The 16,947-nt window shown below is 43.4% G+C and overlaps 1 protein-coding gene across 5 annotated transcripts in view; it reads left to right on the top strand.

Moving 5' to 3' along the window:
* The window catches only part of LOC126251908 (leucine-rich repeat flightless-interacting protein 2), a 248,750-nt gene that overhangs the window by 194,178 nt on the left and 37,625 nt on the right, over positions 1 to 16,947 (top strand). For all 5 annotated transcript variants that reach the window (XM_049952635.1, XM_049952637.1, XM_049952633.1 and 2 more), the window contains 3 exons: positions 5,093 to 5,239; positions 5,716 to 5,832; positions 12,875 to 13,040. In XM_049952635.1, coding sequence (XP_049808592.1) covers positions 5,093 to 5,239; positions 5,716 to 5,832; positions 12,875 to 13,040 — 430 coding nt within the window. The remainder of the gene's footprint in view (positions 1 to 5,092; positions 5,240 to 5,715; positions 5,833 to 12,874; positions 13,041 to 16,947) is intronic.

Genomic DNA, 16,947 nt, shown 5'->3' with positions numbered 1-16,947 from the left:
CTGAAAACAACTTTCGCATCCCGCAACTACCCTCCCGACCTGGTACAGAAGCAAATAACCAGAGCCACTTCCTCATCCCCTCAAATCCAGAACCTCCCACAGAAGAACCACAAAAGTGCCCCACTTGTGACAGGATACTTTCTGGGACTGGATCAGACTCTGAATGTGGCTCTCCAGCAGGGATACGACTTCCTCAAATCCTGCCCTGAAATGAGATCCATCCTTCATGAAATCCTCCTCACTCCACCAAGAGTGTCTTTCCGCCATCCACCTAACCTTCGTAACCTCTTAGTTCATCCCTATGAAATCCCCAAACCACCTTCCCTACCCTCTGGCTCCTACCCTTGTAACAGCCCCCGGTGCAAAACCTGTCCCATGCATCCTCCCACCACCACCTACTCCAGTCCTGTAACCCGGAAGGTGTACACGATCAAAGGCAGAGCCATGTGTGAAAGCACCCACGTGATTTACCAACTGACCTGCCTACACTGTGAAGCTTTCTATGTGGGAATGACCAGCAACAAACTGTCCATTCGCATGAATGGACACAGGCAGACAGTGTTTGTTGGTAATGAGGATCACCCTGTGGCTAAACATGCCTTGGTGCACGGCCAGCACATCTTGGCACAGTGTTACACCGTCCGGGTTATCTGGATACTTCCCACTAACACCAACCTGTCAGAACTCCGGAGATGGGAACTTGCCCTTCAGTATATCCTCTCTTCTCGTTATCCGCCAGGCCTCAATCTCCGCTAATTTCAATTTGCCGCCGCTCATACCTCACCTGGGAAAGGAGGAAGATGATAGTGCTGCCAGTGAGTGCATGCAGGGATGTGGTAAGGACAGCACAAGGCTACTATGTGTAGCCTGTGAAGGCTGTGCTACTTTGGGTGAGGGAGGAGGGAGAGATGTGAAGACAGAAAAGGACTATGCAGATTCAAGACCTGTCCCATACATCGTCCCACTATCACTTTGTCAGTCCTGTTGCAGGCACCTGTAACACATCAAATGTGGGGCAGCATGTGAAGGCAGCCAAGCGATTTACCAACTCAGCAGCAACCACTGTACCACATTCTACGTGGGCATGACAGCTAACATGCTGGCTGTCTGCATGAGGGGCTGTAGACACTGTGGTCAAGAGACACCTGGACAGCTAACATGCTGGCTGTCTGCATGAGGGGCTGTAGACACTGTGGTCAAGAGACACCTGGACCATCCATTTGGCGAGCATGTGTGTCAAAATATAGTGCTTCACTTAAACTGCCTTACAGCTTGTGCCATCTGGATTCGTCCCACCACCACCACCACCACAATCACCTCTCAGTTGGGCAGGTGGGATTTCAGTGTACAATGTATCCTTCATTCCTGTTAACATCCCTGGCCTCAGTGTTTGCTAGTTGCCGCCTTCCTCGCACATACTCCTTTCCGTGCTCCCACTCCAGTACTACACATGCTTTCTATCACACCTACATACTTCTTTCTTCTTCTCTAATCCCCCCCCCCCCCTCCCCCACTAGCCCCAGCCTCTCGATGCTGTACGTAGCAGCTTTATCCTGTCCCCACTACATTCCCAACTGCTTTCACAGACAGCACTAGCATCCTCCTCCACCATTATACTGCTATCCCTCACCCTTCCTGCACAATGTCACTTTCTCACCCCCATTATGTGCCCCACCCACTCCAGCTACATTGATGTGCAAAGCTTAAGGCCAAAGGTAACTTTCAGATGATGTGACATTGCCAAGTAACACAGTGTGATGACACTTGGACTGTACGTAGAAATAGCAGCTACAGTGTAGTACAGAAGGTAACTGAAAGAAATACGCAATGGAGCATCCAGAAGTGACACTTTTGTGTAATGACAATAAATACACTGAAATCACTGTGGTTCAGGATGGTCCCCTGGACATTACAAAAGGTAAACATGATTCTTAATAGGGCTTGTGATCACCATGGGTGGCAGTGCTTGGTCTTCAGTGTGCTACTGTGCTGGCCACAAGGTTGTAAGGAGTTCTTGTGGTAGGGCACTCCATTCCTCCAGTAGCACAACTGACAACTGCTGGATGATCACTGTTATCGAAGTTGATACTGGCAAGATATTGATGCCGGGAATTCCAAGACCATATCAAAATCTGTACAGTATGTCCTCAGACTAGCCCGGACATACAAAAAGAAGTGAGCAGGGGATTTCAGTTTATGTATGTAGAGAGAAAAATTTAATAAAACATTTTTATTTATTTACTAAAACCTGACTACAATTTTATGTTAGCATGCAGTAATGTTTATCCTTTATGCTTTTGAGGGATGATGAATGAATGCAGTGTATGGTCCAGTGGTAAAATTTTTATGTGGTACAGGTACAATTTAACAAGTTTCTAATTTTTTATTTTACTTGTACTGTGAAACCTTGCTTCTTGCTTCATTCCATGATTATACTTCAACGGGAAGTATGCTATAGGTTTTGATGAGTGAATTTGGGAGTTTAAAAATGTGTGACATAAATGGCCGAATCTTTCCATTGAATTGACTTGGAAGCTTAATGTTTTTACACTGGCAAGGAACTACAGACTTAAGTATGTGACATAAATTTGAACATGATACGCCAACATGTTCTGTAGAAAAAGAGTTCTCAACAGTTGGACAGATGAATGGATATTGCACCATCTCAATCACCAAGTCCGTTCATTTGCCAGTAAAATGCTACGTCTGAAGAAGTCAGGCTTTGTTTTATAATTTTACACCTGTTGCACTTATTTCCCATCCTTCTTTTCAATCCGGACTTTGGACCGGCACACATTTTTGCCTTTTTTCTAGTAATTCATTCAGAAGTGTCAATAAATTTTCTAAGATTTAGTTCCCAGTGATTAGTAATGCTTCTTTGTATGATAAGTCTCAAAGCAGCGTACAACACATAATGGAACATTGCAAGTTTTGCATTGGTATCTAGTTTCCTGACGCACTGTTTCGTGGAAACCACGCATCTGCACATTAGCGTACTTTTCTGCGAATGTTCACTCACGATAACAGCCAGAAAATGTCTCCCTGTGAATCGCAGACGATTCTCGTCATTGTAGTGCCTTCCCCTACCAGCTTTTCTCCATCCTGTGGCATATTTTTCTACAATCTCCCTTAAGAGAGAAAGGTGAAACTCTGCGAGTGCCATTTTTTGCTCAGTTACTGACCGATGGAGAGCACGAACATTTAGAATTCACAAATTCAGAATGTGATAAAAAATTTCTTATACCATTTCACAGTCTTACGCACTGATACCACAGAGCTCAGTAACATGTCCCAACGGTCAGCTGCACCCATACTCGAATTGTAATCTACAATACAATACAATAGAATGCAGTTTTTTTATTTTTTCAACATTGTTTCTGTCAGTCTTCTCTGTTTCAACCATTTGTGTTGTGTGACTTTTGATCAATATGCATACCTCTCTCTTATCGCACCACTTGATAGCAAGGACCTTGTCAGTGGACTTAAGCTCAGTTTCTCCTCATTTTAATTTCTTCTGCGGTTTTGGCATGTTGTGTCTGTTCCGTGGTTGTGAAGCCAGAGGAACAGGTCCAGGCTGGAGTACCAATTATCGACATATAGAATATGACCCTGTTCCAAATACAATCCCATGAGAGTTGCCACTATGTTGCCCACCTTGACAGTCACAAAGTACAAATTTCTTTATTCCCAATCTACTTTACTTGGTTGGAATAAATTGCTTAAAAGATAATCATCCTTTGAACAGCAAGAGACTTTCATCTATACAGAGCTTGTGATATGGGCGAAATGAATTACGAAATGTCTTATGAACTTTGTCAACAGTCATCCTAATTTTTAATAGTCTGTCATCTCCAGTACTCGCAGAGTTATCACTAAAGTGTAACATTCTCAGAAGTGGACAGAAACAGTCTCGGGACATAATATCGCTGAAAACTGGTGTGTTAAAAATTGTATCCCTTGACCAATAATCACTTAATTTTAACTTCTTAATTTGTGCCATTAGGAGGCAAAGAGCAGCAAAACAATATGTTTCCTCAAATCCAGTGTCTTTCCACTTTCACAGTCGAGAATTTACAGATTCTGCAGTATTTTCTCTGGCGCAAACATAAAAACGATTTGTTTCATCTGCAGTAAATTGCAACAGTTCTTGAGACATAAATATCACAAAAAATGAAAGAATGCTTGGGTCAGTATCTAATTGAAATATGTGTCCTGAACTCAAATCATCGAAGTAATGGTTTTATGGGTGGAAATCAGTTTCTTTCCAGTCAAATGAGTCACTTAAGCGCACTGTTTTCTAATCCGTTTCACTGTCACTTTCTGATTCCTCGGATTCAGAAGAAGTGCTAACTGTAATTCTTGCTCTCCCCTCTGAGGACTACAGCTTTGAGATTCTGTTGAAGACTCGTAACTGCTAGCAATGTCAGATCATTCACACTCACTGTCGCACTTAGTGAGCATATCCAGGATTTCTTTATCTGTGCAACCATGGTGGCGTGACATTTCTCATGTAGAAAACAAGAAAACTGACGAAAATACAGGAATTGAACTTGAATTCTGAAAAGAGGGAACATAGCAACAAACATATATGCACTCTTGAACTACACAGTCAGTCCACTGAACAGCTACTGGAAGAGCAGGGCAGAAAGACAGCTCTGCATGTTTCCACATCTTTAGCGCTTAGGTTGCTGTGACTCAGTGCGCCTGAACTCGTCCCTAGCAGTGGAAAGGCCGGTTGCACGGTACGTGTCAACATGCCCTTAGTGCTGTAGAGAAGACCTAAGGGGCACACTTATACATGTCAGGCGTGCCAGGGGAATGGTGGGGAACGACAAGTTAACAAGTCCCCAGCAGTCAAAGGGTTAAACCTTTGCCTAAAGAAAGGAGGGTGGCATTTTCATTAAAATTTTTCTTTGGTGTTCCCTGTTCATCACATCATCTTATTTTGTTATTCATCTAGTAATCACCTAAAATAGAAGTTTAATGTGAGTATAATCTAATTAAAGTATGATTTAATCATGTAGCTATAGCTATGAATTAAAGGCACTTTTTCATTAATAGAGAAATTAAAGACATTTGCACATAATTGCAGCTGGAGCTGAAGGAGGTAGAGGAGAAGTTCCGGAAAGCTATGGTTCAGAATGCCCAGTTGGACAATGAGAAAGCTTCATTGACATATCAAGTGGAGCTGTTAAAGGATAGACTCGAAGACCTGGAAGAACAGCATGCACAGCTGCAGGTATAGTATTAAAATTGCATTTTTATGTCTAGTTATAATTTGTGCATTTAGTGGATAGCTCATTGTTAATAACACAATTTTTACACACATTACTCATCTTCTTATACTTGATTACTTGTCGCTCTTTGAAATGGGGCATGCAACATGTTTGATAATATCACTATTTTTTTTTCTTAGCTGAAAATGTTAGCACATGGAGATTTGAATGTAATGATTTTATTGTAATATTAAGGATTGTTACGCAGACTTGCACCAGATTTATCCTTTACTGTTTGTTCTGTTTCTCCTTCTATTCAGATTTTTACTGAAAAATCATGATGGAAGTAGCGTTCTCCCCATCCCTCCAGTTATTATTAGTTTTCAGTTTTATCTTCTTCCTTCTTCCTGTCAGTTTGAAAGGTTGTACATTCTCATTGAAAATCAAGTCTTTTTCTTCTTTTCTGCATCACTAAAGTAATTGATGGTTTTTTCCACAGAGAGAACACCGTGATAAATGCAGGGAGCATGACCAGCTTAAGAGAGCAGCAACGAAGTTGAAGGAGGAAGTAGAGTGGTTTCGAATTCAACTTGAGGAAAGAGATCTCCTAATCAAGGTAGCATCCTCTATAACTGAGAATGTCTTTACACAGTTCAATCGTGTCTAACTTTTATTTTCGATTCTAGAGAAACATGACATACTGTCATGGTTTCATGAAATTCCTGTGTATTTTGATTATGACTAGCAGAGATTGCCTCTCTTCCTGGTTTTATTTATTTATTTCTTACTTATTTGTTTTTGCAATGTGCCTTATTACAATGTTTAGAATACCACATGTTTAAATTTAATATAACTGAATAGTTAAAAAAGAAATTTACTCACAAAACAGTAGCAGAAGAACACACATATAAAAGGTATTAAAGTTTGCAATCTTTTGGAGCCAGTGGCTCCTTGTTCTGGCAGGAGGGTTGAAGGGGAAGGAAGAGGAATGAAGGAAAGGGACTGCTGAGATTTAGAAAATGTGGTAGAGTTCGGAAAAGTCGGCCAGAACAGCAGGTCAGGGGAGACTTAACAGATGGGATAAGAAGAAAAGACTGACTTTTTTTATCTACCCAGTTAGATTATGTTTTAGAAAAGTGTTTATTTTTGTTGACATGCTTAGATTTAATTCTTGTACAAAATTTGTGATGAACAAGACTAATAATAACAAATTACTCTTATTTATAGATTCTTCCATTACTTCTTGGTAGAAAAATTCCACGTTTAAGGTTGAATAACAAGTACACTTTTTTTTCCCTACTGATTTTTATTTGTTTCATACTAGTCTGTGGCTTATTGAGCCCTTGTCAGGAAACACCTGACTAGTGTCTGAAAGGGGAAACTAGTTCTTAGGTATTGATACATTATAAGCAAAGATACAATCCATTTACATAAGAGTGGTATGCACCAGACTTGTTTCTTATTATTCAGATTACACTTTACACACTGGGCAATATTAAACACAATAAATAATTAAACTGCACACTATTACAGGTTAAATTGTTATACTGTTAAAATTTGTGAGGTCTTGACATTAACTGAGAAACTGTTGAACTAAGCACTGTTCATTTATGTTGTGCAACAAACATGTTTTTTAACATTGTAAATTAAGCTTTAGGCACTGGACAATATTATACACAATAATTAAAATACACGATCTTACATTATTACAGGTTATATGGTTATGAGCTGTAGTTCATGAGGGTGTGACATTGTTTGAGAAATGTCTTACCTGAATACTAGTAACTTATGTTGTACAACAAACATATTTTATGTGGTAAATTACATTTTATGCAATGGGCAGTATTAATTACAGTACATGGTTAAAATACACAATATTATAGCAATATTATGTTTTGTGTGATTAATATTGTCCATTGCATAAAATGTAATTTACAGTGTAAAACATGTTTGTTGCACAATATAAATGAAGAGTGCTCAGTTTAAGTTTCTCAACCAATGCCAAGACCTCACAAGCTTTAACATCGTAACCATTTAACCTGTAATATGGGGTAGCTTAATTATGTATTGTGCTTAATATTGGCCATTGTCTAAAGTGTAAATTCAACATTGAGAAACAAGTTTGATTCACAACTCTTGTATCTTTGCTTATAATGTTTGGTTACTGTTATAACCTTTAATCACCAATAAATTGCGTGGATATACAAACGTAGAAACAATAGCTGGTTACATGCTACCAACTCCGTATCTGTCATTCGACTGTCGTGCTGTGACATGCGGCCGGCGCCATTTGTAGCTAGGTGGCGCTCCCGCGCTCAGCCGAGTTGCGGAGCGCCTCTATGGCCGTTTGCGTGCACTGACGTGGCGGCACTGTTAAATGTCGTGGCACTGTCACAACACTTTTCCCCCCCTTGAAAAAAAAAAAAAAAAAAACAAAAAAAAAAAAAAAAAAAAAAAAAACCCTCACTTCCTTGGAGACACGGACAGTGCGGAGACATCCATGGCCTCTTGGGAGGCCCCGAGAAGATCCCGCAGAGAAACACGAGAGTATGGTCGAAAATGTCCAGGACGGAAGCTCGTGCGTGGAACGTGCCTCCTGGACGAGATGATGGGTGAAAACTCCGGAGCAGCATCCATAGGTGTCGTGGACCTGGGGGTGTGCTCCAGCGAGATGGGTCCCGGAGAAGGCGGCGTCGCGACTGGGGCCGGTTCTGGCATACTCGGAAGCGTTAGCGACGGCGGCTGCTGCAACACGCACGGGAGATCGGCAGCACCGACAGGACTGGCTGCTCGGGCTGGTGGAGGCGAAGGAAGGGGCGGTGGCACCGGCGTGGCCACCACTCGTGGGCGCATCTGGTTGTAATGGCGAACAACCATGCCGTCGTCCGTACGTATTTCACAAAGCCGGCGGCCGCGAAAAGCCTGGAACACCCCTGGAATCCATTTAGGGCTAGATCCATACCCTCGTGCCCACATGTCGACGCCCACCGAGTATTTTCCCGCACTAGGGGACACAGAACAAGGCCTGACAGGGTGAAGCAGGTGCAGTAGAGTGCGCGGTTGGCGGCCATGCAAGAGTTCAGCAGGCTGCGATCACCCAGAGGCGTGAAGCGATAAGAACTCAGAAAATGCAACAGAGCGTCATCTTTGGAAAAATCACTAAGGAATTTTTTCATCTGGCTTTTGGAACTGCGGACAAGGCGCTCGACCTCCCCATTCGATTGCGGATGGAAGGGCGGGGCTGTAACATGATGAATCCCTTGCCCAGTACAAAAATCTTGGAAGGCCTGCGAAGAGAACTGAGGGCCATTGTCCGTGACGATCGTGGATGGAAGACCTTCTAGCGCAAAGAGTTTGGACAAAGCCAGCGTCATCGCCGCAGTGATGGGCGACGGACATCGAACAACAAACGGAAACTTCGAGAAGGCGTCAATCAACAGTAGCCAATAAGTGCTGGGGAAGGGGCCAGCAAAGTCAGCATGCACCCGTTCCCATGGCTGCGCCGGATCAGGCCACGGAGAGGTCATTGTACGGGGTGCAGCCAGTTGTTGAGCACACTGACCACACGCAGCGACCATGTGGGCGATGTCCGAATCAATACCGGGCCAATATACATGCCTGCGGGCCAGGGACTTAGTCCGAGAAATCCCCCAATGGCCTTCATGCAACAGTTTGAGAACATCTTGGCGAAGAGAGGCTGGCACCACGACCCGTGGAGATGCGCCATCCGTGGCCAGAAGAACAACACCCTCACGAAGAGACAGACGAAGGCGCAAGGCATGGTAGTTGCGAAGGGGATCTGATGCCCGGCCCTTGGTCCTGTCCGGCCAACCCCGTTGAACAAAACTGATCACCTGACACAGGACCAGGTCCCGCGCAGTAGCCGACCCGACCCGCGAACCTGTAAGTGGAAAACCCTCGACCGCACTACGTTCTTCCTCATCAATGTGGAAACAGAGTAGTTCATCTCGATCAAAAACTGGGTCAGGGCCCATCGGCAAATGCGACAACGCGCCAACGTTGGCGTGCTGGGCCGTGGGGCGATAGTGAATCTCATAGTGAAACCGAGACAAGTATAAGGCCCAACGTTGCAGGCGGTGAGCTGCCTTGTCCGGAAGCGACGCCGATGGGCTGAACAGAGAGACCAGTGGCTTGTGGTCGGTGATGAGGTGAAACTTAGAACCATACAAAAAAACGCTGAACTTTTTTAGAGCATAAATGATAGCGAGCGCCTCCTTTTCGATTTGAGAGTAACGCCGTTGCGCATCGTTGAGGGTCTTGGAAGCATAGGCGATGGGTCGTTCCGACCCATCCCCATACCGATGGGCGAGAACAGCCCCTAGGCCATACTGTGACGCGTCAGTCGCCAGAACCAAGTGCTGACTTGGACGGAATGTGGCAAGACAAGGCGCCGACTGCAAATGAGCCTTCAGGCGGACAAAAGCCTGCTCACACTCGGCGGACCAACAGAAAGGAACGTTTTTGCGTAACAGCTGATGCAGAGGATGAGCTACCGCCGCCGCAGATGGAATGAATTTGTGATAATAAGCAATCTTGCCTAGAAACGCCTGAAGTTCTTTGGCCGTAGACGCCAGGGTAGAGCGGTAATGGCCGCAACGTGCTGACGTAGAGGACGTATACCCTCACGGGTCAAGTGGAAACCAAGATACACAATGGAGGGTTGGAAGAACTGTGACTTGTCCAGATTGCACTTTAACCCAGCCGAATGCAGAACCCGAAACAGTGAACGCAAATTGCGAAGGTGCTCCTCAGTGGAGGCCCCCGGGACAACAATGTCATCCAGATAGTTGATGCAGCCGGGAACGGAAGCCGTGTGCTGTTCCAAAAACCGCTGAAAAATGGCCGGCGCGCTAGTGACGCCAAATGGTAACCGCTGGTACTGATACAACCCACAAGGAGTGTTGATGACGAGAAATTCCTTGGAAGACGCATCCAACGGCAACTGATGGTACGCCTCCGATAAATCAAGTTTGGAAAAGAACTGGCCCCCAGCGAGCTTGGTAAATAACTCCTCAGAACGGGGAAGAGGATAAGTGTCAATGAGGCTCTGAGCGTTGACAGTGGCTTTAAAATCACCACACAATCGCAGACTCCCGTTTGGTTTAGAAACCACCACGATGGGCGATGCCCATTCGCTGGAGGTAACAGGAAGGAGAATCCCTGAAGCTGTTAACCTGTCTATCTCAGCCTTGACAGGTGCACGCAACGCCACCAGAATAGGGCGTGCCTGGAACAACTTAGGGCGAGCTGTAGGTTTAAGAGTAATGTGGGCTTCAAAATCCTTGGCACAACCCAGACCAGCAGAGAACACGGACGAGAATTCAGAACACAATCCATCCAGCTGTTGATACGGAATATCCTCAGATATGAGGTGCACATCATCATCAATGGAGAACCTGAACAACTGGAAAGCATCATAATCGAACAGGTTTTCAGTGCCCGCATGATCCACCACATAAAACGTGAGGGGCCTAACAACAGACTTGTAGGCAGTGGAAGCATCAAACTGGCCAACGATAGGAATTTTCTGCTTATTATAAGTTCTCAGATTTCGCGTAACTGGAGACAAGGGAGGGGAACCCAACTCCAAATACGTGCGAGAATTAATGAGAGTTACTGCAGAGCCAGTGTCCACTTGCATGCGAATGTCTTTATCCAGAACACGAACAGTAACAAACAACTTATTTGTTTGAGAAAGCACATAGTTAACATCCATGTCCGATGCCTCTTCCTCGTCGACAGGAACTTTAGGGGACTGACACACAGAAGCAATGTGGCCTTTTTTCCTACATGAATTACACGTGGCCCAACGTTTTGGACACGCGGCCCTGTCATGCTGTACGAAACAACGTGGACAAGAAGGAAATGCGGAACGAACCTGCTTCTGTGGTTGCTGTTTTCGCTGCGAGCGTGGCGGCCCAATGCGACGTTTACGCGAGTGAACCGCCGCCACATCGTCATTCTCCTGTGAAACAGGCAAATTGTCTGTGTCGAAAGTGGTCTGTACAGCGCCTACATCACACCATGCGTCTATTTACGCACCAGCAGTGTGAGACACTTCAAAAGATTGAGCGATGCTTAGAACTTCCGACAACGACGGGTTTGGCAGTTGTAAGGCACGTTGCCGAACTTCTTTATCAGGAGCAAGCCGTAGAATAGCATCCCTAACCATTGAATCAGCATAAGTCTCATGATGAGTGTCCGTGACAAACTGACATTTCCTACTCAGACCGTGTAGTTCCGCTGCCCAAGCCCGGTAAGATTGATGGGGCTGTTTACGACACCGGTAGAACGCCACGCGGGCGGCAACGACGTGGGTGTTTTTTCGGTAATAGTTAGACAATAAGTCACACATTTCTTGGAAGGACAGAGAGGCAGGTTCCCGCAGAGGGGCTAACTGAGATAGCAGCTGATAGATCCGTGGGGAAATCCAAGATAGAAATAACGACTTACACATAGGAGCGTCGACAACGCCGAAAGCCAAGAAGTGTTGCCGCAAACGCTTCTCATAATCCTCTGTCTTCAGCGGCCTCGTCGTAAGGAGGGAACGGAGGCGGAGAAGAGGGAGACAGACGATGAGTAAGCGACGTCGACAATGCCTGAATAGCAGCCGTCAGCTGTGTTTGTTGTTCAATGAGCGCTTGCATAAGCTGTTCCATGTCTGCCCCGACACGAACACACAAATCCACAATGCAGTAAAAAAATATCCGACCTCGTCGCCAAAAGTGTTATAACCTTTAATCACCAATAAATTGCGTGGATATACAAACGTAGAAACAATAGCTGGTTACATGCTACCAACTCCGTATCTGTCATTCGACTGCCGTGCTGTGACATGCGGCCGGCGCCGTTCGTAGCTAGGTGGCGCTCCCGCGCTCAGCCGAGTTGCGGAGCGCCTCTATTGCCGTTTGCGCGCACTGACGTGGCGGCAGTGTTAAATGTCGTGGCACTGTCACAACAGTTACCTGAGAACTAGTGTACCTTTCAGATGGTAGTAAGTTGTTTCCTGAAGATGATCCAATAATCCAAAAACTAGTCTGAAATAAACTGATATCAATAGAACAAAAACAGTGTACTTGTTATTCAGCCTTAAATAACAAATCACACTTGTGTGGGTAGAACTATAAATTAATTATATTGTCTTAAAACTGAATTGGCACATATGGGACCACACTGCCATAGAAATGCACAGATTTGAATGTAGGGGAGCATACAACAGTTTAAATCTTCCAAAAAGGTTCATAACTATACTGGCTGAAATGGGGAGTCATTAGAGGGGGCAGGGGGGGGGGGGAGGGAGAGAGAGAGAGAGAGAGAGAGAGAGAGAGAGAGAGAGAGAGACCCCAACCCGCACCGGTCATGCCCGTCCGTACCGAACAGCAGTATTTTGAGAGAGAGAGAGAGAGAGAGAGAGAGAGAGAGAGGGAGAGGGAGGGAGAGAGAGATAGAGAGAGAGAGATACACTGGACACCTTGTGACTGAAGATTTGACTAAATTTAAGATATGTCAGTCTGAGATAAAATTGTACTTTTGAAGATTTTATATTGTGTAGCAGGAGCTGTATTTTCATATGTACACCTATTGAAAATGAGTTAAGTTTCTATCTTCCTACAGTACCATTTTCCTGAAATTTGCAGGAAGCAGGCATGACAATAGTTGGCGATGACCAGGTGTCAAGTGAAGATGATAGTGGAGGGGAAAGTGGTGGGACCCCAACACGACAACCACCTTCCAAACCTCGAAGAGCACTGGTGTCCATTGAATCCGCGGAACTCCTTGGAACAGCTGGCGAAGGCTCGCTTGGTGAGTACTGTTTTCAGAATTTGCAGTACGCACATAATGTGGAACACCTTTCTCCACAGGCTGTTGTAGTGTAAGATGGTCTGTCTTACTCCTTATTTACAGTATAGAACGGTAAAAAAGTTATCTGAATGTAGAATGTTAATATCCTGATTTTCTGCCTCTTTATAGAAAGAATCCCCAGTCCCACACATGATTTGATACTAAATTGCACTCTTAGGTATATGCATGATCATATAGGCCAGAGCTAGAGACATGAATCCAGTTTTAAGGATTGGACAGATTGAAGTGTAAGTTACGTAACTCAGCTTTGTATGTAACAGGTGACACCTGTGTAATGTACAAGCAGCTGTTATGTGTACATAATCAGAAAATCTATGTTTTTGTTCTTTTTATATGTTGACGTAATTTTTTTCCACACACATGGCATAGTGCAAATGAACATTTACGCAGTGAAATTTTAATCCTAATTAATGTCTTGTATTAGTCTCTTGTAATTTTGACAGCTTTAATTTGAATAGTATAAAATACGCCATTTTGAACAACTTTACCACTTATTATGGTTATTAATATATGGATATTGGACTGGACGGGTCTAATATTACTGTGCTACTTCATGGGATGATATTACTTTCGTACAAGCTGTGGTCAAAAGGTAATGGGAGTTTTTGTTTTTCTTAAAGAATCTTTATTAATTCAACATCAACATCTTGTTCACTTTTAAAATAATCATCCTCAGATATCACACACTTGTGCCAGCACTTTTACCAATCTTTGAAGCATTTCTGGAACTCGCATTTTGGTACAGTGTTCATGTCCTTCAATGGTTCTGTTTTTATCTCATCAACGGTTGGAAAACAGTGGTGTTTCCTGGTTCTCTTCAGCATCTGAAAGAGAAAGAAGTTACAGGATGCCATGTCCAATGAATACAGTGGCTGAGACAATGTAATGGTTTTTTTTGCCAAAAAATTATGGACAGGCATTAAAGTATGAGTGGGAGCATTATTGTGGTGCAATTGCCTCAAGTGGTTTTGCTACAGTCCTGGTCTTTTCTTTGGATTGCTTCATGCAAACAGTGCATAACTTCCTGGAAGTGTTCCTTATTGACCATATGATCACTATCCCGTAGTAATCAAAGGGAACACTGAGAAGAGCATAAACATGCGATCGAACCTGCCAAATTTTTTTCAGTCTTGGCTCTTCAGGCAGTTTCTGTTGGGATGATTAGGCACTGGTTTCACTTCATGCAGCAATTTCTGAGCAATGTCTACATGATCTTGTTTTTGGTCGAAATTTCAAAAGTTTCGGAGCAAAACTTCTCTGCCACACATTACATGCGCATAAAATTTCAAAAATTTGCTTGGCATGAGCCAAAGGGTACGCCAACATCACCAGCAACCTTTCTGATGATGATTTGGCAATTATCTAGAACCATTTTCTTTACATGTTCACATTGTCATCAGTAATTGATGTGCTGGGCATCTAGGTCATTGTCTTTTTCAGCATTTTCTCGACCGTCTTTGAAACATTTATACCACTCATAAACACTTGTCTTAATCATAGTAGATTTACCAAAAGTCACAGTCAACAGTTTGAATGCGGTGCTGTAGTATATTCCATTTTCTCCAAGCAAAATTTAATGCAAATTCTTTGGTCCGTCTTTTTCGAAAGCAAAAAATCCCCAAATACTCAGAAAAGCTTTTTGACTGTCAACAACAAACAAAATATTCAAAACAACTGAAAATGCAAATAAACATACATCAAGAACCTGTTTACTACCAAGATAAAAAAAAAAAAAACTTAGAACTGAATGTATAAAGCCTGCAAAATTAAAAAAAAAAATCTTGTTACTTTTTGATCACACCTCATAATTGATCAGCTCATAAAGATGAATTACTCTCCCACAAAATTGCAAGCAAAACGGAATGAATACTTTAAGAATTCTCTATATTATCAAAGAAACAAAATAATAACAGAAAAAATGATAGAATGTGGCAAATACAATGCTATATAACAACACTGTCATATCTAAACTCACTGATCACATTGCAGGAAGTAGTCAGCAAAACAAAATTACATTTACACACTCACACACCCACATGCACACACACTATGTTAATTACTGTTGCACAGAGACAATCAATCCTGACTACTATAGTGCAGTGAAGTTTTTATGTAAATGCAAAAAGAACTGCCCTGAGCAATGTAACACAAGACAGTTTGTGGGCTGTATATATATTATTTGAGATTCATTAACAGCTTGCATAATAGTATTCCAAATTCAGAATTAAAATTTCTAAAACTTTATCTGTAAATGAAAAGTCAGCACAGAGAAGCTTGGAGTGTGTATCAGGACTAAATAAGAAAATAGTACAACCAGTTTATTTCAAGCAGTTAATATACGTATATTGTTACAGAAAAGATTGACTTGAATTTACACAAGTGGTCAGTCTTATAAAATTCTGAACAAGGCCCAAGATTTCGGAGCAAAGCTGACGTATTACCATATGTGACGACTCAGCTCTAGTTTGCATTCTGTGTCCTCTTACATGAATAAAACCACATTTGTGTAATTCGCACCTTGATTTGCACTTATTCCAAGCGTAATTGTGGGCTTTTTGATGACAGAACAACAATGGAGGTAGGCTTGACACACACGTAATGGTAACATGGCGCGACATTGGTACTCCTTCGAGGAATACGCCGATATGCATTTAGCATGTGGCGCTGCAGGTCAAAATGGACCGGAGGCCTGCATCATTTACAACGCAAGATTTCCCAACCGCGTTATTCTGTGTGCGAATACCTTCATAGCGGTTGATAGACAGTTAAGGGAGACCAGAAGTTTTGCTGTAACAAATGTTGACGCTGGACGGGAACGCTATGTACGGAACATTCAATTAGAAGAAAACGTTCTCAATACCTACTACCAGCTCGAGGGCCATTGGTAATGCTTTGGGGGTAAGTAAAGTTATTCCGATGTTATTAATGTATGCCTGCAAACCACGCATGGTAAAATTTATCTGTTTGTTTGTCGCTACAGGTTTTGCACGCTGTAGTATTGGACATCCTATATGACGAAGACCTATTTCCGTACCACCTACAGAAGGTGCACGATGTGGTGGAAGGGGACTATCCCTCTCGTTACCAATATTCCATGTGGTATTTAAATAAATGTAACGAATATCCGCATTTCGAAAGGATGGTGTTGTGGACAGACGAGGCATGTTTCACCAGAGAAGGACCATTCAACTCCCAAAACAGCCACATTTGGACGGACGCAAACCCACATGTTAAATCATATCAGCAGAGGTTTAGCGTAAAACTTTTGGGCAGGTATGGTGGGCGACTGTTTGGTGGGTCCCGTCCTACTCCCCCCCTCCCCCCTCCCCCCCTCCCCCCTCCCCATTTAAATGGACAGACTTATTTAGCATTCCATGAAAATGTCCTTCCGCTGTATGTAGATGATGTTCCACTGCCGGTCCGGCAAGGAATGTGGTTCCAACATGACGGCGCACCGCTGAACTTCACTGCTACGGTACATGAGCATTTAGATGCGATGTATCCACGAAAGTGGATTGGCCGAGGTGGTCCAGTTCGCTGGCCAGCTCGCGAACCAGATCTGACGCCGTTAGATTTTTATCTGTGGGGGCATGTGAAACAATCGTCTACGCGATCCCAGTAGTCACAGTCGAAGAGCTTCTTGCGAGGATAATTTTAGCCTTTGATTATATCAGGGAAACCTTTGATTTCGGAAAGCTTGCGGACTCCATGACGCAGTGTTGCAATGCGTGCCATCAGGTTGGAGGAGGACACTTTGAGCAGCTACTGTGAAGATTTATTGTTACGTTTTGCTCCTGGAAATTATGTTGTTACATTAAAGACCTGACAAAACATCATTTGTATTGTT

This window comes from Schistocerca nitens, chromosome 4 (assembly GCF_023898315.1).
Source record: "Schistocerca nitens isolate TAMUIC-IGC-003100 chromosome 4, iqSchNite1.1, whole genome shotgun sequence".
Classification (NCBI taxonomy): domain Eukaryota; kingdom Metazoa; phylum Arthropoda; class Insecta; order Orthoptera; family Acrididae; genus Schistocerca; species Schistocerca nitens.
This window is presented reverse-complemented; position numbering and strand designations above follow the sequence as displayed.